The sequence below is a fragment of the Ptychodera flava genome, chromosome 6 (assembly GCF_041260155.1).
Source record: "Ptychodera flava strain L36383 chromosome 6, AS_Pfla_20210202, whole genome shotgun sequence".
Classification (NCBI taxonomy): Eukaryota; Metazoa; Hemichordata; class Enteropneusta; family Ptychoderidae; genus Ptychodera; species Ptychodera flava.
Window position 1 is genome coordinate 25,773,150 of NC_091933.1, and position 27,999 is coordinate 25,801,148.

Genomic DNA, 27,999 nt, shown 5'->3' on the forward strand with positions numbered 1-27,999 from the left:
TGTTGTATTACGAAATGGGCGTGTCCGCCTTGATTGGTGCGGCCTTTATTCCCGTTTTTGGCGTTGTGCAATACAAGATTACTGATGTTTTGGCAAGGCTTAAAAACCTCATCATGGTAAGTGAATGCAGAATGAAAAGAAATGATAAAAGATTATTCACCAAGAGCACGAAAACAAAAACAACATACACAAAGATGACATACGCCATTTGCTTTTGCCATATGGCAGTCTTCCATAGGCACTGATCATATCCAAAGTCAGATATGAGCAGATCAAACCTCTGAGCAGACTTCAGGTAATTCGCTCCGCCTCGAAATCGGAAGGCATAAGCTTCTCCTCAAACTTTCCGTACGGTGACTTTAATCCACTCCTTTCCAAATGAAGAATAAAAATGAGGGGGGGGGGGTCACTCGGTAAAATTTTGTGCTTGTAAAACAAACTACACAAATATTCACCGACACTAACACGATTAGAACTAATTTGGGATAATTGGATTTCATATTTTTCAAATTTTTCAAAAGTGTCAGGTGCCGTACAGCTGAATATTGCAATATTACAAATTACTCACAAAAACAAGTGTGCAATGTAAAAAGAAAGGCAGATGAGATTACATTTGTAGATGAAATTGACATTACTTCACCATCCAATTATCCCAAATTAGTTCCAATAATGTTCAGTTGAAATTCATAAAGGCAGTTATTCCTGTGGTTATTCAAAGTTGGACTTTGCAGTTTTTAGATTTACACGAAAACAAGCCCGTGAAAAAATGTATTTACTAATTCAAAATGAGTCCATATTATAGTGGTAGATTAAATGGTATTGTAAAAGGTATTGTAAAAGTTATTGTAAAATATTTGTCGCAGAGGCAGATATTCACACAATCTTAAAGTACTATTTTGTTTTCTGTTTGTTTAAGTCTGCGGGCACATTAACTTGTCAACAAAGTTAATGTTCACCTGCTGAAATCAGAATGTCACTTTTTGCAAACACGAAGAATGCTGACCATTTTGAATTTCAACATCGGAGAATCGTAGATAATTTGTAAATATTTGACTGGTGATGCATGAATTATATACGTGCTTACGGAAGTGAGTAGGCTAAACTTTACATGCAGTGACGTGTAAGCAAAGGTCCAAGATTTTTTCTTCTAGTGGTGAAAATTTACTAGTCATTGCGTGTAAGTGACCAAGCTGGATTACAGAACTTGTGATTGAGTCTGTTTGAGCATCTGAGTACATGAACAGAAAGACAGCAGTTCTCTTTTAGAAGTCCGAATACATCGATATGTATGCCATCAGGGCTATTGCTATAAGACTGCTGTCCCTCGTCCATATGCTGAAGCGATAATAACATCAATGTACTCTTCATATCACGTCAGAAAACGTCAGATACACGGTTGAAGAAAATCAACGAGCTGCTACAGGGAATGAAGCTGCTGAAGTTATGCGCTTGGGAAGAAATGTTCTGCTCCTCCGTTGAAAAAGTCAGGGAGCAACAAGTCAAGTTGATGATGAAATCGGGAGCTTACATGATAGTTGGTAGTAAGTATACAATCTATTGTCATGAAGAAAAGCTGGTTTTGGTCTTGACTTCATGCGATGATATATCGGTCCCGACAATTAATTTCATTGTTTGTATCATGGTCGTTCCTTCGACTTCTTTAAAGATTCATTAGTTTTAAGTCGAGATTATTTGAATACGCACAGGGAAAATACACATTGTCTGGAATGTTTCGAGTTGGTATTATACATGGCATACGGAAAGAATGGCAAGTTTTGATAAAAAACGAAGACAGGAGACTGATTTCAAAAAGAACTTTCCAAATATTGTTGCTAGTTAATTTGTTTTGAAAAAAAATAAGACATAATCACTTTAATCACTTTAATCACTTTAATCACTTTATTGCATAACAACACACTTCGGAAAGTGCAGTATAGCAAGAACAAAACTAAACATTGCATAAAACATTGTTGTCTATGTCTTTACCTGCAGCTGCTGGGGGAAACGTAGTGTTTGTAATATATTTCATGAGAGACAGCGTATCATCTGAAGTTAAAATGTACAAAAACTTATCTCTTTCATTTAAACTATCAAATATAGGATAATACAACTTCATTGCAGAAAAGAGAACTTCTCTATCACTATTATATTTTTGACACTTCATTAAATAGTGAAATTCATCCTCGACGGAAGACTAACAAAACTTACAAAATCTGGATTCAGGTGGAATTCTTGGTTTTGACCTTCTGCCCAACTCGATTTGTAAACAGTGATCAGAAATACGAAGTTTTGTGACCAATTTTCTACAGCGTAAGTTCTTAATATCCAGTAAGTAATTCTCTAAACCAAACTTAGTTTTAAATTCTCTGTACGTTCCGAGCTTATTATTTCCCTTCCCGATATATCAGATATCAGATATATCAGATATATCGTTTGTAAAAAATGAATTGTCCCAAACAACAAGTAATCCGAATGTGATCTATCTATAATCTATTTTGGTCGCATATGTCCAACTAAAATAGCAAAAGCACCGCCAAACGATTAAGACCATAATTCTTCTTACAGTGTCTACGGCAAAAACGTTAAACGCTATCGTGACGCTAATCGTAAGTTAATTTTATAAACACTTTTTCGTAGTTGATTTTAGCTCATAGTGAGCTCATACTCAGTGTGGTTTATTACGAAGTGAATGGAGGAAAAGAGATAAAAAGACTTTGAATCTGTACAGGGATAGTTTTCATCAACAAGTATAACAAATTTTACAGCATGATAGTATTGTGTACAATGCTTCAAACTCTACCTCTGATAAATGTAATAGATTTGTTTGTGACCAAGACATTATAAACTGTGAAGTTTTACATTTTCCTGTATTGAACATTGTTTGAACGAATTAACGAGTTCCTCTCTATTTTTTTTTCTTACTTTTCGCTTATCTTCATCTTTTTCTGCTCTTGTCTCGTTTGCTATACCCCTTTTGCCGCTCTGCATAATAATTTCTATATTCGTCGGGTCACCTGACTGTCTTATCGATCCCTAAACTTCTCTTCCTGTGGCCTCGGCTAATCATGATAGTCGTTTGTTTCGTACTCACTGCTATACCCGCATCCATTGACGCCCGAGTTAGCTTTTGTCACGCTTGCATTCTTCGCTCAACTGTCGACACCAATCTTGGTGTTTGCACGGAGTCTGCGATTAACTGCCGAAGCCATACCTTCCATGAGGCGGATACAAACGTTCTGCGAAGCACATGAAATAGGAGAGGCTGTGAACGGACTTCCATCGATGACGAATGGCTTTGAAGATGTCGATATCGATGAACAGATAATGGAGGACTGTGATGACGCCGTGGATATCAATCAGGGCATGGTATAGTACTGTCTGTCTGTCTGTCTGTTGTTTATTGTTTGTTTGTTTGACGTATGATCCATTTATAATTATGAAATTATTTTAACATAATAGGTGCAAATTTCAGGCAGATATTTATGGTACTTATTACGATGATGTGATGAGCTGGTATAACCATATTCTCTTGAAAGCAAACACCGCTAAAGTCCTCATTTCAGGGAGCGTGACTACAGATTTTGAAGCTGAAAGGGTGATTTATATCTCTGACACATGCAATAGTTAAAGGGGAAATTTACCCAGACTTTCTTAGGTAATCAGGTCGTTATTTAGTGAAAAATAAACAAAATAGCGTTGGTTTCATTCACTTTCTCTTGCGAGTATTAGCGCAGCGCGCAGTGGCCACAAGCTGAACGCACGGAAACCGGAAGTGACGTATCAAACTTGCTAGTCACAGTGGGTTCAAAGCGAGGTCACTTATAACCTAGTCTGGTTCCCTGCCCCTTTCTACGAAAAGGGTCAGGTATGCGCCATTCTATTCACGGCACTGATTGGACGACACTATGGAACATGTCGATTTGCTAAGGGGAGTACCTGCGTCTGCTGCGTCCGCTGCAGTGTTATATGTTATTTCAAATTTCAAACACAAACAAAAAACTAACTCGATTCTGTCTTTCGGATGAAGTACGCTCTTTCACAAATATATCACCTCGTACGACGTTTTGCATAATGAAACAGATTGATTTTTGAAGACTTGTGTAATGTTCATGTAACTGCCCCTCCTACTTTGGTGCTGAGTTACTGTCAAGGGCGCAGTCATTTCGAACATTCCAGCCTGACATCACGCGCCACGCGCATCCGCCATTTTGCCCAAAATCTGGGCAAAATGGCTGCCGCATACCTGACCCTTTTCGTGAGTGTAGCGTAGCCAACGGTAGAAAGGAGGCAGGGAACCAGACTAACTTATAACCGAGCTCTTCTACGCCAAGTAGAGTACGCGTACGCGGTACGCAAACCTCAGCCCTCGACTGAAAATCATAATGGCGAAGATAATCGGTAATAACTTCAAACCTGAACGAGCAATCGATGATCAAAGACTGACATCGTCAGAAAGTTATAGCGACTCGAGTTTGGAAAGTGACTATTCTAGCTCCGATGACGAAGTTCAAATTACTCTCGGCGATCAATTAGGCCCCTATGCCTGTCATTGTTAACCCAATCGCTGTGAAATCATGCCGACACCGAAGTAATGCCAATGCTCTAATGAGATCGACATTAATTCTAAGTGCAAGCATTTTTAATGTGTTACAGAACACCCTGATGTAGCAATGATTAGTCTAGAACCAGCGGTCCTGTCTACAGCATTCCGTTTGTAGTGCCTGAGCGTACGTACTGTCCCATATGTACAAGCAAAGCACTTGAGGCTGGATATGCCCCGGACAGTTTTCTTTTAGGCTTGTAGTTCAGCTTTTCAATGACCATATCAGTTTAATATTCCAAAATTAATTTTCAGGGTAAATTTCCCCTTTAAGTACTTCATTTCTGAATCAATCTTGTTTGAAGGTGTTTGATTCATCAGAGATACCTAGATCACATGGCCAAAATCGAAGTAAGAGAAACACCTCGTCACCGAAGACAGCTAGACAATATGACTTCACCTCTTTACACAAGATTAATGACGACAATGCTAGCACTCTTGAATCCGGATCCCTAGTCATTGAAACAAAATTAGAAGAAAGCGATATCCCTGAAGATGTCGCGCTGCAGGTGAATATCAGTCAATAGGGCTGTCAAGCCAATGCATTTATAGGCATATTGTGTGTATTTCCAGTTGATATGTATGATTTTGCTTTGTCATCCACATCATCTAGCCGACGCAATTTGCCGATATTACCATTCGTCTCATTTGCCAATATGTCCATCGCCAGGAATTCACCAGTTCACCAGTTTTGCTTACACTGTGAAAAGCAACCATGATATAAAATAAATTCTGCGCCGCACTACCACAACTCCTTAAGTTCCCGCCGTTGTTCATTTCTTAGTCTGAACTAAACAGTTGGATACTGAATAGAATACACAACACCAAAATACAGCTGGCAATGTGCATAGGCTCGTAACGTTGCATCTGATTGGCTGAACATTAGAGAAGTCATGAAAATAGCCTGTTGTGAAGACTGATTTGTCTCTCTCAATCCATCAACTTCTTAAGTTTGGTTATTTTAAGAAAACGAGGACTCTTTTCACTGTGGTATTGACAGATAACCGATGGAGCTTTCTCATGGAATCCGGACGGTTCGAAAGTTGTTTTGAGCAATGTCAACATCCAGATTCCCGTCGGTAAGTCTAATATTTTGTAAACTTTAATTAAATTTTGACTCGGGGACAGATATTCGGACTCGCAATTTTTAAAACGTTTTGACACGTTATCTTCACCACATTAACATAGGGGCAACGGCCATTATGAATCAGAAAAATTGATCAAATTTTTGAACAAGACAACTAATACACTTAACGAAGATAGCTCGGACAGCGCTGAGCTTTTAAACTTGATACCTGAATGGATGCTAATTTGGTTTTGAACTTTGATCTTAAGTATTTTTGTGAAGGTAATTGCCTGCTCTGTGAATAATGGCTGTAGCATTCTGTGGTTATATAAGGAGTTATAAAACTCATGGAAAACATAGTAATGAGCCTGAATTGTAGTGAAAACACCAACGAGGGCGCTATTTTCATCATTGTCTCCAAATTTCCATGGACGTAGGGAGCCTTCAGTAATTACAGGGGGATGGGCTGGGGAATTTCGCGCACACCTGTACCGTAAAATGCGACCCTCCGCCTATCCTCTTGTCTAAAATGTCACCCTCCCCCTTGTCCGACATTGTAAAACTTGACCCTCCCCAAACCACTGCGGCATTCTCCCCAGGAATAACTGAAAAAGTATCAGCCAATTTACATAATAATTAGTTCAACTGTTGTGTTAGGAACAAATTACAGAGGGGAGGGCTGGTGTTTTTGGAGGGATAGTCGCAATTTATCACGCAAAATTTTTCAAGAGATATGGTATTTCATACATTTGAGGGAGGGTCACCATATTTTGTGCAACTATAAGAAGGCAAGATGTGGCAGATTTAGTGCTTCATCCAAAAATATCAAATCATAATACATGGAGTCTATCGGGCAAATTATTGACAATTTTCCCCCACAAAACATGCTATATCTGTATATTATATATGTTTGACAATGTATTTAAATGTACTTTGCTTGAATTGGGAAGTAAAATGTGCATTTGTTTACAAGAAATTGATTTTTGACTGTAATCTAAAAAGTTGGTTCACTATCCATGGTGTCTGTGATGAAACTATGAATAGTTTTTTCCAATACAAAAATAGGTAAATGTTTGCATTTGTGTACTCTTGATTAGTGATATTAATGTTCTTGATTAGACTAGAGTGGTTACCAGTCCATGGTTGTTCAAGAAATTTGATTTTGGAATTTCACCGAAATGTTGATTCACTATGCGTGGCAGTCTATGATGAAACCATGAATACTTTTTTTCAATACAAAACTAGGTAAATTTGTGCATGTATGTGCCCTTGGTTATTTATATTAATGTTTTTGATTAAACTAGAGTGGTTATAAGTCCATGGTTGTGCAAGAAATTTGATTTTGGAATTTCACCGAAATGTTGATTTACTGTACATGGTAGTCTATGAGAGAACTATGCACAATTTTTTCCAATATAAAAATGACAATATCATTTCATCTATGTACATTTGATAATTGATATACGCTTTTCCACCTGTTGCATATGTTTTTGACTCTTGTCTTTTATCAGTTTTAACTGTTCAAGGTGTTTAATGTAGGATACCACTGCATCTTCTTTACTTGTGAAACTTGTGGATAATGTGTACGTATTTTGTTGGCGATTTCAGGAATAGACATCAAATCAGGTCCAATAATCGTTATCATTCAAGGTAACTAAGAAATTTACCAGGTCCAAGGAACATTTTGAAAATGACAAAGGCAATGGGGTCATCTTGGACCACAAAATAGCGGTGGTACCAGGTGTCCGGAATGGGTAAGCGTACCCTGCCAGCTAGCCGCACCCGTCAAGATTGACCCAAAGCGACAAATCCATTATTTGGTGAATTCACCAAATTACTTTTGTGAGTCAAAATTTGGTATGCTGTTACTCATCATTTGAGTAACAGACAGGTCATATTTTGATACAACATCTCCGTATCTACCGTAGAACTTCTTAAATGATTTCACTAATCTACTTTCTGAGAATCCTTGCCTCTCTAACTTTTGAGCTAATAGCCTGTGTCTAACTCGAAAGTCTTCATATGAATTGCATGCTCTACTGTATCTAAGGAGTTGTGAAATATACACACCATAAGCTGGAGATGATGGTATAATGCTCGACAAAAAGGGAAAGTTTATGATTTCAAAATTGAAATCGTCTCTTTTGTCATACAGCTTAGTATATAGTGTACTTTGTCTAATTTCAAACAATACATCTGGGTATGAAGCCGAGTCGACACTTTCAGTTGTTTATTTTGTTTCTAAATCATCTGGGTAGATGTGGTGTTGATAATTTGATATACCAGGATTGTTTAAACTGATGAGATCATCGATATATCTGTGGGTGTTGTTAAATCGCTTGGCAATCCTTTTACACCCAGATTTCTGAAGTGATTGTATGAACTCTGCTTCATACGAATACAAAAATAAGTCTGCAAGAAGTGGGGCGCAGTTTGTGCCCATGGGAATGCCTATGGTTTGCCTGAATGTCATGCCAGCAAACTTGATAAATATGTTGTCAATTAGGAAATATAGCATTTGAATCACCTCAACATCACTGTATTTGAGTTTGGCATCGCTGTTGTTGGTGAAATAGCCCAAGTTACGCTTGATGGCAATGTATTCATACCCGCGACTACCATTCTTGTAAAAGAAGGCTTTCTTCACGAGAGATGATAGCCTGTCTTTAAGTTTGTCATGTGGGATGGTTGTGTACGATGTTGAAAAATCAAATGTGTGGATTGAATTGTACATGTTTTTGTTATTTTGTAAAATATGTAATACTTCTTTGGAGTTCTTTAATATGCACATTTGATTGACCCCACTAGTTTCATAAACTTTGTCACAATACCGTACCAAACCAGATTTAATGGTTGATAAAATGATGGTTAAAAGTTGTGACAAGCTTTTTGTTGTACACTTACTGGAACCAGCTATGAAACGTTGTTTATAGGGATTCTTATGGATCTTAGGAATCCAATTTAGATTAGGTAATACCTTGTCACCTTGCGCTAACTTGATGCAAAATTCACTCAAAACTGTTGAATGTTTCTGCAATATTTCCTCTTCAGATGAGGTTGAAAGAGAGTATGTTGTGCTACTCTCATCATCTGAGTTAATCTGAAGTTCGTTCTTTAAACATTGAATGTAATATTGCTTGCAGACAAAAATGATGTTGTTTGATGCTTTGTCTGCAGGCACAACAACATATTTATCGTGTAAAGCATCTAGATATTCCCTTACAGAAGGGTCATCAAAGGCAGATGTAGTGTTGATGATAGTATGTGAAGAACGAAGACGTGAAATGCGAGATTTTACCTTATCACGGACTGTGCGAAGCCAGTCCGAAAGACATCCAACGTCTTCGTCTTCGAGGGCAGCCCACTTCTTAGCATAAGCTTCAGCAGCATCCATGATTAACTTCAAGTTAAAGTTCCAGTTTACTTTGGGTGGCTTCCGATATTTTGGGCCTAACTGGAATAGCTGCCGAAGCTTAGGATGTGTAACTATCTTCATGTCACCTGTTATTACATGACCGTGAGGTTTGTAACAAAAGGGAGATGACATACAATCACAAGTGCCATCATGAACATGTTCCTAATATCAATTTCTTTCAAGACCCTATTGTAATGAAACAATCTCCTACCTATGGTCTTCGAATAGGTATAGGACACTTTAGGAGGGTCTTGAAATGTAAAATAAGGTGGTACTTTGTCCATAACGTCCTTGTTGTGTAAGATATTGCTGATGTTAATCATGCCAATCCCTTTGTTAACAAACCTCAAGGGGAAAAACAATCTCTGCTGACTGTTGATGCTTTCTGTCCGAACAGGTTTGAATAGGCGATATTTGCCTATATCCATAATAATGGCGATTAACCGGTGTTCGGGCAGCAAAGGGTCGTATACATTCATAGCTTCAACAGTCAGGAGAAGTGATCTTAACTTCTGCAAGGAGCATGCAAACAATGCAGTTCTTACCTTATGAACACCCAAAGGTTGATTTAACATGGGTAGTAGATCACTGAACTGGGGATTACTGGCGTTATTGCTGTGTCGATGGCCATGACTTCGTCGTCTTCTCTGGTGAGAATTAAACAAACCCATGACATTGACAGTCTTTCCCCTGGGGCTAGATAATATCACATGGACAATCAAAGTTTTTGAAATAAAATTATCTTCTGTCAAAAGTGACCCTCCCCCCAGATAAGTTTATAAAAAGTGACCCTCCCCCTTTAACTGTTTCCTAAAAAAGTGACCCTCCCCCAATTCCCCCGGCCCACCCCCTGTAATTTCTGAAGGCTCTCTCAGCCGCACGAAAAATATAAAGCTGACATTGACCTAACATCTGTCAAGAGGATTTGTGCTGCTGGATGTTGTAAAATAAGAAAATTTAGCTTTACGCTACTGTGGTGGCCTATGGGAAATTAATCAGTAGTCTTGTGCCTTTTGGTCATTTTGTTTTGACATATATAATTTTATTCTTGATTTTGAAAGAGAAGAATTTACAGATTACAGATTCCTTGAACAAGTTTGAGCGAAAATTTTTTCACCAGTTTAACCTTTGAAGAGCGTCTGACCTTACGAAGAGAACCGACGACACTGACCTGTTGTATTTAAATTTTGGGCCAATTCTCTGTCATTTCTCATTATCATCACTATACCAGGGTCTCTTGTAATGGTAGTTGGGCTGGTTGGAAGCGGCAAGTCCTCCTTACTGTCCGCCATTTTGGGAGAAATGACCACTACATCTGGCATGGTTCAGTTCAACAGGTAAGCACGGCGATTCGGACAGCTAGTCAGATTACTGCGATCAGACTCGTCAGTTAACGGAAGCAATATTCAAGAACGATTTTTCATAAAGTGGCTGTTTCTGCTATATATATTGATATTACTGTAGATTTAAAGATAAACGAGCCCTTTTGTGATATACCCAAAACAAATAACAGAGGAACATAACTAACTTCTATCGATATATTATTGGAAAAGTGTAACAAACCCTCCCGGTAGTTCAAAGAAAATCAGTATTGACGTCTTATTTATTTTGCAGAAAGAAAAACTCGGTCTCCTATGTTCCACAGAAACCATGGATACAAAATACCACATTACGGGGCAACATCCTATTTGGTGAAATCTTTGACCAGAAAAGGTAAAATTTCTCTATTTCGATTTCACAAATTACAAAGAGTGAGTCGTGTAAATCAAGCTTCCAGGCGATAGATCAGTATTACATAGTAAAGTTAAGATCAAACTTTCAGGTAAATTTATTTTCCCGAACATCGAAGCTGATGAAAAATACTAATCCGTTTACAGGTATTACCATGTTATGAAAACAATAATGAATACCCGTTCGTTTTCTTGTATCAGATACACCGAAGTTATTGAGGCATGCGCACTACAACCAGATATTAACATGCTGCCAGCTGGGGATATGACTGAGATTGGCGAGAGAGGTATCAACCTCAGTGGAGGACAGAAACAACGAGTCAGCATGGCCAGAGCTATGTACAGGAAAACAGATACTCTACTCTTGGTAATTGCTATGCTATGATTGACTGATATTGCCATGGACACCCGGGCCATGGCAAATCAGGAAAGGAAGCCTCTTGGGATCTTATAATCCATGTGCTCGGCTAGACATGTGAACGGAAATTACGATTACCGAAATTCGTCGTTGATAAACGGTATTGATCAGATAATTTTTCGGAAAAATATGTCAACATGTCAACGGAAATTACAATTACTTAAATTCGTCGCTGAAAAATTGTATTGAATAATTTTTCGAAAAAAATATAACATTTAGGTGTTTTCGCTTTACCGAATGGTTTTTGTGGCAATTGGCTGGGAAAGGATTTGACCATCTGCGATAAAACAAAGACCAACAGACAACGTATTCTTTATTCTTGTTTCATCCCAGGACGATCCTTTCTCGGCTCTGGACGTTCACGTTGGTTCACATCTCGTTAAACACGGGATTGTAGATATGCTTGTGAGAGAAGGTAGAACGGTGATCCTGGTTACACACCAACTGCAATATCTACACTTGGCAAACAAGGTAACGGTCTGTTGTAGCACCTGTCGGACAGTTGGAAATGCCTTTACAGATGGCGTCTAAGAAAACTGGATGATTATTTTTTTTTTCATTATGTAGATATATTGGTCCTGTAAAAAAGAATATTATGAATGCATATCTGCATACAATTGGTTTCAAAATATGTTGTATTAAAAAGAAATATCCTGAGTACAGGTATGAGTCACGAGCCTGAATTAAGTCATCTAAACTTACCACAATAGCACAAATACACTTCCCCTAGATATTGGCAATGATTTTTGAGTTCACGAAAGACCGATTCGAGAAATACTTACAGTTCGTCTTACAGTGCTATCATTGTGACACCAATTGCCGTGTAATGTTTAACTTCTTCTTTCCATACCATAACTTTTTAAATATATTTCTAAGACAGTAATCATAAAGGATCTATAAAATTCATTGCGTTTTTTTTATTCAATTAAAGAAAACATAACTGTTACACAAGCCTCACGGAGTGTCTGAATCAATGGTTACGCCATAAGACTTGCATTATACCAATGTGTCGTAACTTTAAAATAACAAATATTATGCAACACACAGTATTGCATTAAAGACGTCAACCCCTCACTGTGTTCTAACCTAACGCAGGTGGTTCTGATGGATGACGGCAAGGTGGATAAAGAGGGCAACCTTAAAGAAATACAGCTACATGACCCGGACCTGTTCGCAGATTGGCAAAATGAATTGCGTGTACTTTCGGCGTCTGAAAAGGACATCGAATCAGAGGATGTAGATGTCCTTAATGCAGAAGAAGAAAGACTGGAACTTGGACAGTGTGTCTCCAGCAAAGGAACTCAAGATAAATTGTCTAGAAATGGTAACACATGCTGACAATCATTACTCATCAAAAAGAGGTTCACAAACATTTCACAAAGTGGTGGTAAAAATGAACTGCAATTCATGTGATTGTATTCTTTTTGATCCCATTATACATTCAACCCTTGCCACGGGAATTGCTGTGCAGGGATTTCCATATGTGTTCCGCGTATTCGGTCCCAGATTCAGAATGATGGGATGACTGTTAAACCAAGCTGGAGACGTAAATAATCAAAAGGAAGCAATAGAAGGCATTTGCATATAAGTAAGAAGCTGTGTTTTCATTCTTGTTCATCGTGCCTCTGAAGGCTCTGAACTCCATTTCTACCGACATTGATCACTCTGTATTTATAACTCCTGTTTTTTCTTTTAGGTTCCATTGGTGCACTGATTGAAAAAGAGGAGAGGCTGACAGGTTCTGTGTCGTGGAGGGTGTACAGGACATATGCCAAGGCAATCAAGTATCCACTCGTAGTCTTCATTTTCTCTCCTTTAGTTGCTCAAGTTTCGTTTTACGCCGCTTCGAATTTCTGGCTCTCGACCTGGTCAAATGCCGGTGTTTACACTGGAAATAAAACCCAGGTATGAGACTGCTGTAAAAATGTTTAGCACACCTTGGCGATATAGTAATTAAGAATAACAGCAAATCCTCACGCAGTAAAAAATAAAGAGAACCAGATGTGAATTGAATGTGCTCACGTCTTTTACAACAGGTTCATTAATAGTGGTACACTTCACAGAACAATTATATCACTATATATAGCAGGTTTTATCAACTTCGCACACTTATCTCAGAGTTAAATCACTAATTACAAAACCTTTTGAATATGCAAATGAGTAGTTAATTAAATTGACACTACTCAATGCTTCATTGGACAATTAGATATCCATCAGATCAACATTTGTAATTTTAGAGTAATATCACTAATTACAAAGTTCATTAAATATACAAATGAGCCCTTAATTAACTTGACACTATTCAATGTTTCAAAGGAAAATTAAATATTTATCAGATCAAATTCACCAAATTTGGTGCCGTAATTTCAGAGTTATATACCTAATTACAAAGTTTAGTAAATATGAAAATAAACCCTTAATTAAATTCACACTACTAAATGCTTCACAACACAGTCAGATATCTGTCAGATCAGTATATGCAGCAGTTTTCATCACATTTGATGCAGTTATTTCGGAGTTATATTACTAATTATAAAACTTCATAAAATATGCAAATGAGCTATTTATTAACTTGACACTGCTCAGTGATTCTCAGTACAATTAGATATTTATCAGATCAATATCTGTAGCAAGTTTCATCAAATTTAATGCTGTAATTTTGGAGTAATATCACTAATTACAAAGTTCATTAATTATGCAAATGAACCCTTAATGTACTCCACACGACTAAATGCTTTACACCACAATGAGATATCAGTCGGATCAGTATCTGCAGCAGATTTCAACACATTTGGTGCAGTTATATCGAAGTTATATGACTTATTACAAAACTTCATAAAATATGCAAATGAGCTATTTATTAACTTGACACTGCCCAATGCTTCTAAGTATAATTTGATATATATATATATATATATATATATATATATATATATATATATATATATATATAACATCAATATTTGTTGCAAGTATCATCAAGTTTGGTGCAGTAATTTAAGAGTTATATCACAAATAACAAAAGTTCATTAAATATTCAAATGAGCAGATAATTGACATGACACTCACAGTATCATCACAATGTTCTGAGATTGTCATCTGTGAAAAGTTTCATGAAATTTTGTGCAGTATTTCTTGATATATGTCTACACTGTCATTACCGTCTCTATAGGGAAACCATTGCACGGAAAAAATGATATTGCATAACTTAATTAATATGCAAGGCACACCAACCAAAATTTAATCAGTTCTTGCTAGTATCACATAGTACCTGTGTACCGAATCTGACTTGAATCTTTTCAGGCGATTTTGAGTCATCAAGTAAACAGACAGACAGACACACACACACACACACACACACACACGGACAGACGGACAGACATCGCTATTACATTAGCCCACGTGTATGAACACGTGAGCTAATGCAAGATCGATGCAGGATGTTTTATACCTTTTCTGATGCGTTCGTTGTTGACTTTATCAAAGTTAATCTTGTAATAATCCGGTAACAGCACCCACAGATTGCTTTGACTCATTAGGCAATCATACGTATCAGATAATAGACGCAGCATGTTGATAAAAACTTAGCATAAGATTAATACTGGAAAATACATGACACAATGAGGAGGAAAATCTTTTACAAAACCAGTGCTAGCTATAATAAGACCAAAACACTTTACTGGCAATATCATAGTGAAAAGTATTAAAAAATTAAATAAACAATAGCAACAAGAAACATGTCCTGAGACCAAGACACTATTACCGCTGCCTCATCCCTGAAGACTGACAGTTTTGCTATCCCTTATGATTAATAAAATCATTATAATGTAGCCATGATGTGCCATCAAGTTGAGTCGCTGGCATTTTATAGCTTAACCACAAAAACTGCACTATGGACACTACCTGTTGAACGTTTAGCCCATTGGCATGGTTCCGAACCCCCCCCCCACCCCCCACACACACACAACACAACTAGGGAATTGCAGACCTTGTTGTTCACAGGAGCACATATCCAGCTACCGGATTGAGGTTGTCTGCAATTATAATAGTGCCCTGTGTTACCCGAGGAGCTGTTGTCATGTTTACTGTGGCATTATTGTTAGGGTGCTCGAGCAATGAAAAATGCAATATATCGGCTTTCAGTAAAGGTAGAGATGAAATTCTAATACCTTGCGTTATTCATTAAGGTGGAATGCGCCTTCGGGACAGATATATTCTCAAACTTTTACAATTCTTTTCGGATCTACCACTGCAATGTTAGCAGGACTTCCAAATGCAAATTACTTATTTCTTTTACAGGGCGAACTCGAGGAAGAGTCACGCTACTATCGTGTCGGCTACATTGCCTTAACTTTCTCTTTCACTGGCTGTGTGGTCGTTCTATTTGCTGCCGAGATCATGTTTTCTATATTGGCAGCTAAACGTATCCATATCGCGCTTTTGCACAGCATAATCCACGCACCAATGAGATTCTTCGATACAACTCCAATAGGTCGAATCTTGAACCGCTTCTCCTATGACACAGAGGTCATTGATCAGGTTAGTGTGCTGTTCACCGTGCTGTGCAACTTTAAGTTGCAAGGCGGACATCACGTTTCGGACTTACCAGAAAATGCTTCTATTATTCTACGCTTTCTTCATGAAGAAAGCATCGATGCTTTTGCACACCGCCTTTATTGACCATGAAATGACTTAATAAATACTGTGAGCATCTGTCATATTGGATAAAACATGCGCTCCACTGCTTACAGACGTACATTTAAAGTCACAATCGGTGTCTTCAGTCTATTTTTAGGAAATAAAAAGTAAAGTAAATGCATTGCTTTTAACCTGCTAGAATTTCGATTGTTTAAATTGTATACGTAAATTAGCTGATGTGCATTACATTCCACATAAAAGCTTAATGTTTCTAAGAAATTTATCTCAAACGTATGTAGCTTATGGCCAGATCATGTACAGGTCAATTACCTGGCACGTAAAAGTGAAAATTTACACTAAAGAATTGTCAAAATGTCACTGAGAATCACTTATTTATACTTAATATCATATAGCATGACGTGTGTGTAGCAACACATGTCGTGTTAGATGGTATAAAGTTTTACAATATATGATTGATATCCGTTAAGAGAGTTTTCACCATTTGAAGGATTTCGCCAACAATTCAGTCTGATGACGGGCTTACGTGATGGACGGCAAGGACATCGTGAAGGTGGTGTTATATAAATTGTTATAAAAGCGCCACATTCAAACAGTTCGATGCCTCATCCAAACCACATTTCTCAACTTTCATAAATATCTGTTTCAGAAATTATGGTTCGCTATGTTGAACGTTCTGAATGTTGCAGCGTCATTTATCGCCGGTTTGGTTGTTAACGCCATCGTCACACCTGTGTTCATAGTGGTGGTGGTGCCACTGTCGGTAGTATACGTTCTTATCCAAAAATACTACCTTGCTACGTCCAGGTGAGTTGATAGGAAATTCCTGCAGTCAGTTTGTCCAATACGGTATTGATAAATACAGTTGGAAATATATTGCTTACAGTGAACGCAGTTCATCCATGCACTCAATAAACATATGAAAGAATGTCATTCAATAAGGCTATGCTATTCTAAGGGGGAAAGTTGTAACAGTCAAATTCATGTTTTCTCTTTTACTCACCAGCATCGCAATTTTCTGTTTTTATTTTTGTTATTCGTCCTCAATGTTTTTAGAGAGCTTCAACGTTTGGATAATATCACCAGATCGCCCATCTTAACCCATTTCACAGAGACGTTAGGGGGACTTCCGATCATCAGAGCTTATAGGTATGTTGACTATGTCCAGTTGAAAAGGCTATTCCTACGTATACCTCTTTCCGGTAATGCTACATGTCTTAGAGCGATAGTGATGAAACGTTCAGCTACCGTATGAATTTACTAAGTCACAGAAAAGACATACGTTTTCAATATGGTATGTCTGCACGAAATGCATTCACCGAACAGGGTTTCATCGGGAAGGCCGCTCGGGCTCGTTGGGAGTTCGAGAAGACCTTGCATGAGGTACATTATTACATTTAATGATACTCGCTCTTGGGTGGGAGGGGGTTAAAAGGGACGAAATGTGTTTAAATTTTTTTATTGATTCAAATTTTCCTATTGTTCCTGCAAGAACGTTTGCAAATTATACAATTGAACCAATAAATGATGAACCGTGCACGTTTTACATGGGAAGCTCATAGCAGTGCACATTACCCAAGTACATTTTTATTTGGCGATAAACTTCCTAGAGTCTGAAAAAGAAAGATTTCAATTTTGCTCGCCTGAGTTTATTCACTTTTTTGTATGAAGTATTTCAACCTCTGCCATTTAAATATGAGAACAGATAATGCAAAATGTTTCATTTCTACACATCCAGTTGTTACAAATGAGATATTAAATTCCATAAAGTAGTATTAAGTTTTTGACTTTAATCGATTGTTATCATTAATACCAACAGCGGGATTATCTTCCCAAATATGCATCCACTTCATCCTTTGATGAAACTATAGTATTGCTACTCTACCAAACTTTAAGCCTAGATTCTCTGCTTAATGACACTATATGTAGTATGAAGGGGTTTTCATGTCATTTTTGATCACAATATTGCTTTAAATTTTGTTGGTTAGGTGCAACGCCAGCACAAGTCCTACGGGCAGCAGTTCATGAAGGCGAATTTGTTTGTTTTCTGCAAATATCAAATATTTAAAAATTACCGCACATGGCTACTTAAAGTAGATCACAGACAGTAGGTCCATCGTCTGTGCTATCTATAAATAGACAAGCAAAAGTTAATACCAATGCTAGAAAGTTCCATTGAAGTGACGTTCGATCATTTTTATGGCATTCATTACTATTGCTTTGAAAAATATTGAATGGAATGATTGTCATTTAATTTCCGTCAGAAAACAGAAAGTAGACCTCGTAACAGGGGACAGAAGCAGCAAATGTTTGTATTTTTTCAATATTTCTCTTCTCTGTGTCAACTACAGTTTGACGCTGTAACCTACAGCACATACTGAAACACACAATATTCAACTTTACAACGAAGCCCGTTTATGTATATACTATTGTTGATGACTGAATCACAGTTCAGACACAAGTTCACTTATCAATGATACAAATGCACAGTATAGATACACAGGCTTCCCGATAACCTGAATGCTGGATACTTCAACATGATAAGATGTAAAACGAGATAGTGTAGTTCAAACAAATGGCAAAACATACGCTGTAGTATTTTGGTGACTCAATTAAAATTCTCACTTGGCGCCTTTTAATAATTTTATATTGTTATCATTATCATTTAGAGACGAGCAGCGATTTCGGAAACGGATACTCCAGACCATCGACAGCAATGCTACAGTACGACTGTACTTTTTTGGTTCTTACCACTGGTCGGCTATTCGTCTGGTAAGTGTCATAAGCAAGTCAAAAGCATACGGTTTAAATCTTCCCTTAAACCCAACTTTAGTATTAAAAGATCCGTCATCTTCGGAGAATTTTAAACGACATGTAAGTTGTACTGTAAGGACGAAAAGAATTATAATTTTTTTTTTTGGAATTGCAGCTCCTACTTTACACGCTTTGGAATATTTTTGAATTGCAGCAACTTAAGGACTTGTTTGTGTGCGTATTTTCATATTTCATATTTCTTCTTGGAGCTGGTGGAAAAAGTCACGATTTGTTCAATCAACACTGCCCGTATATCGTATGCCTCTATTGTTGTTCACAGTTTGTAAAATCTAGACTCCAAGTCATCAGTAAAAAATTAACTCGTGGGAGATTTTGCTTGTTCGTAAAAACAAATTTAAAACAAATTACTCGCCGCCTCTGTAGCTTTGCAAGAAACAAAAAACGATGCAAAAGTTTTGTCTCCGGCCTACAAAGAATTACCATGCCTGTGCGTCAAACTTTTAAATTTCATCCTGGAAAATTCTCAGCGTGTGGCAACCAATCGGTGCAAGCGCCCAAGGTACGTTAACTAAACATAATTTCACGTCAATATTCTGGTACGAGCGATAAATTTATCGTGTTGCGTATTTTATAGGCCCGAACACTAGCCATTTTTTCCCGCCTTATAATACCAATGGCTTCTAAGAATGGCCTCTTTTCAAGCATTTTCACGTTTTTCCTTGACATATGCTGGTAAATAAGTGCGATTCTGCAAATGGTTCCACCTGGAATAACTCAAAAAGTTATCATCAACTTTTGAATCGTTACGGTGTATTATTATTAATTTTTACTCTACCAACCATGAAAATATATATCTTTTTTGTGACTGAACCAATGAGAAAAAGCACAAAACGTCCGTTATTAATTCAAGCATGAGGGACCACTTTGCTTGACTTATACAAACGGTTACTTTACTTCAAAGTGGCATCATTTCCGAGCAAAATGTGTTGCTATGTATCTGGTTATGGCTTGTTATCCTGCGGCATCGACAGGTTTATAATGGTTTGAACATATCGGATTTTATTAAAGCCTGTACGAACAATTGCTGTTATACGTTGACAGGACCTTCTTTCATCCGTGGTGGTTTTAATCGCTGGATTGGGATCATTAATCAGCTGTGTATTGGGACTGATTCAACCTAGCTTGGTTGGATTGGCACTCACGTTCGCGGTAAGAACATTCTGGACACTCTTACTTTGGGTGCATTATTTCATGGCCCAGTGGCTCGAAAACAATCGTATTCAATAAGACGACAAACTAAGTCCTTGTAAAACGACAACGTAAATTTGATATGGTATTCCTCCGGTTTTATCAAAATCAATGCTTAGATACTGAAAGGAGACATTATTGCTATCGAAAATAGAAGGATGATAATAGTTGTGACGTATCGGTAATTGATCACTCGTCGCAGTACTGTGATAGTACCGCTGCAGAAGCTGTTGATTTTGGTGGTGGTGATGATAATGCCTGTTGTTGTAATGATTATGATGCCGTCGCTGATGTTAGGAACGTAATAAGCTGAAGTCGAATATTATTGTTACTATCCGATTAAATTGGAGTCCTTTACCGTACCCCTTCAAACAATTTGAAAATGATTTCCCTGTACACTCATTCAATTCTTGTCAATAACAACAATAGATGGGTGGAGATTTGGACTGGATGCTGAGAATGTTCGCGGAATGTGAAACGAGTATGAATTCTTTGGAAAGGATAGAGCACTATACAAATATCCAACCAGAGGAATACAGAGGTAGTGTTCCCAATATTGGTAGTTTCCGTTTTAGATAGCATGGCAATAACAATATTCCGAAGAAACACAAAAGTCCATTGACTTCTTGTAAAATGCAAACACCGTTCTGTCAATTTTCATAAGCCCAATGTAATCAAGGTGTGATAAATGTCTTACCAGGCAGTGTCATCAATTTTAGTTTTGTTCTGATTCAGAAGTGAAAGTATAACAAATTTCAGATGTAGTTCAGGTGTTTAAAACCAGGTCGTTGAGATATCAAGATACTGGTTTAAAACCTCCGTATCATTTGTAGCTGTGCTCTTCAATATACACAAAATCAAGACCCTACATGCATTGTTCAAATATCCAGAATGTGAAAGACTCAGAGTGTGTAACGTTTTCCTTTTTCGGCATTGATGTTTATTGTATTAACCATCTTCTCTGTATATACCCACTAAGTATGTTTAAACACCCACTATTTATTTTCCCAACAGTTCTGTGTGAGGCGCACTGTAATTAATTAATTTCAAATTTAGATAACATGCAGATGTATTGGCACGCCATGTAATGGTTAGCACCATACACTTTACGGAGCACACCAAGGCACTGCAGTGTAACGTAAATAAATAATAATTATGAAAATTACAGTTACTTGGGCTTAAAATAGCCTTCATTTGCTATGAAAGAGACAAATTTTCTTTGGTTACCATTTGATTGCTCCTACAAGTTTGAATAACAAACGACGTTAATGATATTTTGGCAAAAATAAGTAATTTTATAAAGATTTGTTTTTCATTCTGCCAACTATATTATATATGACTTTTCTTCGATGTCTTTGCTTTTAACCGCAAAAGGGACATACACTCCGTCACCTGGCTGGCCAGACAAGGGGAATATCCGATTTGAGGACGTCTCGGTCAGATATGCAGCTGATCAGGAACCCGTTTTAAAAGATGTCAATGTTAATTTCAAAGCCGGTGAAAAGGTAACGATAAAATATTTCAAAACGCCTCTTCATTTTAGTTCACGTATTAACACATGTGAGCTCATGTGGCACAGATGTCTGTCTGTTCGTTAGCATAATATTTCAAGGACTGCTTGTTGGATTTCAATCAAATCTTGTACATAGATTTTGTTTAGGAATGGCAAATCCTGATTTCTTTTTGGTGCATGTGGCTTGCATAATTAGTGCTAATTTCCATGATAATTTGTTAAGAAATCATACATTCTCAGAATGGCAGTATTATATTCTATGAATCTACTTAGATATGTCAATGAAGGAACCATATGGCAGATTTCAAGGTCAGGCGGAACTAAAATGATAATGGCAATGTTCATTTGCATATTTAATGACTTTCCTAAATGGGGATTTTAATCTGGATTTACTTGACCAAAATTGATGAAACAGATATGTATATTGAAAATACTATGTTATTGCAGTAACTGAAAGTCACTTTTCATTGTTACTTCAGCTAATTGACATCATATAAGACTCAACCCTTGGTGTCGCGCCAGAGGTTAAGATTAGAAATTTCATTTCCGTCTGAGATACACAGTCGCTTACATGGTCAGTAACAGTATTGATTCGTGATTAAGAAAGAATAAAATATAATTTATTGTTACTTGCTATATACATAGGTAGTACCACTAAATACGCATTGCGTAAACAACAAAGGCAAACACCCAGGTTACCCTCTTATGAAAACAATTCCAAAAGTTGGACATAAATTGGCAATTTTTACAATAATAATAACCCATTGTGTTTAATAAGTTTCAATTGCATCTTTACTCTCAAACTTCCATTGCAAGCTGAAAACTAGCGTTTCGTCTAAAAACGTGCAATAGTTATTGACACACAGGGCGCTCTTCTCATCATGAATGCCGATCGTCTACAGATTTAATCCTGCATTCTTGGCGAGTGCCCTCGTTCATATGAACGGCAGTTTTCTCTCTTTCCTCTTTTTAAGGCGTGATGGTAACGATATTTTGTATCAATGACGAGGTGGAGAATAATACTTACTATTGGCTGATGGTCGTGATAAATTGTATAATAGCGAGTGAAAAAATCATGCTTTACACGTTTCATATTTGTTTATGTACAAGCACTCAAAAAACATAGCGGCGCCCATGTATTTAGTCGGGTATACTTCCAGTTACTCAGATCTATATTGAAAGTACGCATGCGAGGTAAGTAAGCCGCTGGCTCCACTATAAATTTGCATACATAACGAACTTTTCTACATAGGGTTAGATGTCTGGGTTGACACGACTAAAGTTGACGAAATTTGTTATGTACATTGAAGATACTATGATGTAAAAGTGATGAAAGTCAGTTAATTTCTACGTAAGCTAATTTCTATTTTGCATAATAACGAACTTTCTAGTTAAGAATGTATATACAAGGATAGACTTAACAAACTTTATTAAAATTTGCGGTGTAAATTTAAAATACCACGATAAAACATAAGTAGAAATGTATAGCATTTTACATTAGCTGATAACTAATTTGCTTGTTTAACTTTCGCTAAAGGATATAAATGTTGATAGATTCGGCCAAGTGGATAAAACTTGCTAAGTACACGAAACATACCATGATATAACACTGATGAAAGTCATGTTGCATTTTTATATCAGCTAATTACTAATTTACACATTAAATGGCATTTACCAATAACAGGCATAAGACTGGAAGAACAAAAACAAAGATGATGAATTTTGCTATTTATGTTGATGATATGACGATGTTAGAGTTGTGAAAGACATGAGCATTTTCGCTCATTTACGAATTTGCATAGTTCATGACTTTTACGAATTAGTGAGATTCGACCGAAAGACTATGCCAAACTTAGTATGTATATTGATGAGACAATGTTATTGTAATAGTAAAATTTTGCATTTTCACTAATTTGTAATTTTATATTTAATGAACTCTACGGTTTTGCAACAAGCCTTGAAGAACTTGACCACAGGTAATCGAACCAGCTAATGAAGTGATGATGCAATGATATGACAGCAGTGAAAGAAATTTAGCATTTTCATTTTAGATAATTGCTCATTTGCATGCTTTAAAAGATTGGTTTGAAATGATACATGATGAATATTGCTTGTGATGTCGATCATGACGATTTTAGTTGGGTTACAAACTCATGGTCAATAATGTCAGAGAAAATTGTATCATGTACTGAAAATGTAGGTAAAAGAGGCACACACGTGCACTAAGCACATTATTTAAAAACAGCATTGGGATATATTAGAAGGCACTTACATGACTACATCACAACGGTTGTAAGTAATGAAGCAATGCTTTTAGCTTTGTGTCTTAAAATCTGTAGGACCAAGTGCTTAGAATTACGTTGTCTTTTAATGAGTTGCCCACGCCCAAGAGATTAGAAGATGACAAAGTGACGTCGTTGAGCGAGCGAGAATTCTAAACCTTCAATTTCACACCCTACCTGTAACATGATGCATAACCCAATATTTTTTTCGAGGTACAGAGCAACAAACATTGACACCTACACGCCTCAGAAATAATCGTTTTAAATCAGAGTTTGAAATACCCATTAAGGAAACAGCTTTAGTACATGACTGGACGCAGCTGTTAAAAATTATGAAATTGTTAGTTCTTCAACACGCACAGTAGACTCTTTCTTCCTCAAATTATCTCACAAACGATTATATTGAAACCACAGCTTGCGATATGTATCTATCGCATGTGTCGTTGTTAGAGTGCAAAATTATAATTTCTTACACAATGAATACCGGATTGTCCAATGTATGGATCTTGTAAGTAAACTGTTCAATTGGACAAATATAGAGTATATAATAATGCTTGAGAGTTGAGATGTGTACTTCTTGTTCACGGTGCTGCCAAAATTATGTCCACATTGTGAAGCGTTGATCTTTTATGACATTTCACCGACTTGCATTTGAGGATGTCTTTGATAACTCTATATTACTCTTGTTGTTGTAGATTGGAATCTGTGGCAGGACGGGTAGTGGAAAGTCATCACTGGCATTGGCGCTATTCAGAATCATCGACACTTTCAAAGGTATTGGATAATTTGGCTCGTAATGTATCTTATTTTACATGTATTTCGAAAGAGAAGAAATCGACGGAAAACAAAAAAGCAAAACTAAAAATGCGGAAGAATCCTGTCCTGATTTATGTTCGTTTTGTGTTCATTTCGTTGTATGTTGCTATTCTTTTCAGGACAAATTGTAATCGATGGGATTGACATCAGCCGCGTGCCTTTGTTGACACTTCGTGAGAGACTCGTCATCATACCGCAAGACCCAGTGCTCTTCACCGGAACGATCAGGTAAATTAAAAATCAAAAACACCTTGATAGTAACTGATTGTAATGTGGTAGAGTAATTACAAAATGAATGGAAATGTATCTCAATGTACAAATTTGGCTCGGATTTTCCATTTTGTCAGACACTTTACCCTGGTATTTGAAGCTAACGTATGTCATCGCTTCTTTCTTTCAAAGGTTTAACCTTGACCCCGAGTACAAGAAAACTGACGATGAAATATGGGAAGCTTTAGAAGTAGCCCAGTTAAAAGGGATTGTTGCCGAACTTGACAATCGACTAGGTGAGCTCAGTGTTTCTTAGTGGCCATGAAAACAGTCACAGAGGAATGTTTGTCCTCATCGAATGATTATCCTATCATATGACATATAATTCATTTCAATAGTGGTAGAACACAGCTCTTGTCAGGTTTAACCTTTGTTTGAATCACACGCAAGACCGGGAGAAAACTTATCGAACAAAAGGCGCTTTATCCACTATTTCCTATTGCAAGGCCTAGGAAGGAAACATAAAGAAGCTATTGCAATTATGACAAGAGGATAACTTCGACCAAATTTATCGATTTTGTACGATGATTCATACAGTGAAATTTAATACCACATGTCATCTTCATACCTCATGTTTGTTTCATGCGAATCGTAACATGTATGCTTACCATGGTAAAACTGACGCAATATTTGTCTGATGCTGATTTTTCCCACACTTTAAGACTCAGATGTCTCAGAAGATGGCGATAATTTCAGTGTTGGTCAGAGACAGCTCTTCTGTCTTGCCAGGGCGTTTCTTAGGAATGCCAAGATTCTCGTTTTGGACGAAGCCACTGCATCGATCGATGTCAAGACGGTCAGTATCTCTTTGAAAGGAATCAAGTAATCTAAGATGACCACAAATGACAATAAGAGTCTTTGCTATCTTTGATGGGACAGACATTGTTAAAATCGCCCGCAAATATCGACAAAGATGATATATTCCTTTATTCTCTTATGGCTTAAATTTCCCGGGAGTATCACAATGATGTCGTATCATTTAGTTCGATACACACACATTCATGAACAAGAGAAAATGCATGTCTAGTGGGATTTTAAATCAGACTGTTCCTATGGTGCAATGGAATTGTCTGGAGAATTGATTCTATGAATAATTTGTTTCCATATTGAAAGATTTCGAGACAAATGTCATGGCAAAATTTCTTTCACAGTGTTCATGAACAAATTAATAAATATCTCTTCTTCGTTACCCTTAAGGTTCACCGTGGCAAATCTCTATAGGTAATTCTCTGTGATATTGCGCGGTCGAGTTATATTTTACTCATAAGAACTTGAAAAATTACCAAAAAATAACAAAACACTTGCATTTTACTTCGTACTGCTAATACATCCTATATCTAGGATTTTAATATTCCCTGGTCTTCGTTGCGCCTTCAAACTTTGAATGTGACAGTTGTCTTTCTGGTTGGTTATTATTTAGGATGCAATATTACAAAGAGTCATGTCCACCGCCTTCTCTGACAGGACAGTGATAACCATTGCTGTAAGTAGCAACATTGAAATTTCATGTTTCCTATCGGTGAAGACATTAAAGTCTTGTAAACATCGATGACCACGGTCATTGAGAAAAGATAATGTGCGATCAGTCGTTATAAAAGTGTGTTTTACAGTGGTTTCAATGCGAGTCTCAGAGGTCACGGCAGTTTCGCTGATTGAGATGAAAACGTCCGAAAAGCATGACTTTCGCATAACAAGTAGATCAACACATATGGATTGATACATGTATCACTAAAGTAATATTTTCTTCTGAGAAAATCAATACATAGTACAGATGCTTAAAAAGCACCATGTAGTCTTGCTGTAAACGCTCATGCGACCCTATGCTTAGTAAATTGAAAATGTTATGGGATTTGTAACTCAAGACAATACATTCAGCACCTCCTGATCTGTCGATTATTTAGGATTCAAAAAGCTTTTCATAATCACACCATCGTAACTGGAAATACAGTGGCCGATGAATACATTTCCAAAACAGAAGTTAGAAATTCAAATCGACTCGGGGAAAAAAATATCAAAGGATGATTATTTTCACAGGTATAAGACGACACAAGTGTGCGAAGTCTCTTGTGGAATATATTTTACTCTTATGAGTGATTTTGATTTGCAGTTAAAAGAGTCAGTCAATTTACTGTTTTTAAAAGTAAGTGATATTTTGTGTCTTGATTTCCAGCACCGCACATCAACTATTCTGGACTCAGACAGCGTAATGGTATTAAGTGAAGGTAAAGTCGTTGAATTTGGTTCGCCGAAGAAGTTACAAAATCAAGACGGCAGTGAATTCGCTTCTTTGGTCAATCAGAGTTGATGTCAACAATTCCTAGTCACTTACACGGACAAATATTACAATTTTGGATGTTGGAGGTGATTCCATTGACGTTTTCATTATAAGATTAATTCCAATCGAGTATTTTCTCTTAAGTTTTCATGCTAGTCCCTTTACCTGGGTAGTTAAATAAGCTGTGCGATTTGATGATGCCATACTTTTGGCATCGATGTTTGCCAATTTCGGCTGGAGGCAGATGACTTTCAGTTACGAGAAGCAGAATACAAGAAGACATTTATTCATAAGTATGTATGTTTCCTTTGCGGACAGTAAAGACGTTGATACTTTGAGACAGTATTAATTAGAGTGCTATTACAGGCATATTTCTCTTGCAAGATACGCCTTTTCATTCCTTCATCTGAATATGACTCCTTCCAAAACATACACCCATAATCAGAATCTGAGTATTCACTATGAACATGTTAATGGTTGCAACTTTATTCGTGAAAGATATCCAAAATTACTTGTTCAGGAGTCGACGGTTCCTATGCTTCTTTCAATGACATATAGGCATAGTACTCCATGAATCAAAACGTTTCTATTACTTGGTGGCATGATTGTCTGGCAGAATGGTGGCAGAATGAACGGATTTTTATCGACAAAAGTTAGTGCTATGGCAAAACATGGTGAATCCCAAAAGAATCTCCGTCGTGATGCTTTTACAGTTCAATTAAAGCAATTATTTTAACGCTTAAAAATACCATTAACTTTGTCGTTTTCTTTCTGTAGTCGTCACCACATGCTCTATACAAGTTGAGGGATCCACCTTAATATCTTGCAGGGGACATTTTCAGGAGGATATGTACATTTCCGTTGATTTTTGACATATTTTCAGAGTTAGACAGCATTGTATACATTTTCCAATAAATACCGAGTGCCAAACCTTT

At 37.1% G+C, this 27,999-nt stretch overlaps 1 protein-coding gene across 1 annotated transcript; it reads left to right on the forward strand.

Moving 5' to 3' along the window:
• LOC139135335 (ATP-binding cassette sub-family C member 8-like) lies at window positions 1–27,997 on the forward strand. Its single transcript, XM_070702678.1, has 25 exons — window positions 1–116; window positions 1,379–1,541; window positions 2,566–2,606; window positions 3,073–3,366; window positions 4,906–5,109; window positions 5,601–5,679; window positions 10,313–10,418; window positions 10,696–10,794; window positions 11,013–11,178; window positions 11,563–11,700; window positions 12,325–12,553; window positions 12,926–13,134; window positions 15,529–15,768; window positions 16,535–16,692; window positions 16,942–17,034; window positions 18,555–18,657; window positions 19,762–19,869; window positions 20,338–20,449; window positions 21,283–21,413; window positions 24,399–24,477; window positions 24,639–24,747; window positions 24,922–25,025; window positions 25,452–25,585; window positions 26,210–26,272; window positions 26,960–27,997. Exons 1-25 carry the CDS (start codon window positions 15–17, stop codon window positions 27,092–27,094), a joined length of 3,399 nt encoding a protein of 1,132 aa, XP_070558779.1. The 5' UTR covers window positions 1–14; the 3' UTR covers window positions 27,095–27,997.
• Window positions 27,998–27,999: the final 2 nt, after the last annotated feature.

What these genes read in the sequence shown, in the direction of transcription:
- LOC139135335 (XM_070702678.1), top strand. Translation starts at nt 15, where the DNA reads ATGGGCGTGTCCGCCTTGATTGGTGCGGCCTTTATTCCCGTTTTTGGC. An exon ending in GGCTTAAAAACCTCATCATG is followed by an intron (nt 117 to 1,378) that starts GTAAGTGAATGC and finishes ATATCACGTCAG; the next exon opens with AAAACGTCAGATACACGGTT. An exon ending in ACTGGTCGGCTATTCGTCTG is followed by an intron (nt 18,658 to 19,761) that starts GTAAGTGTCATA and finishes ATACGTTGACAG; the next exon opens with GACCTTCTTTCATCCGTGGT.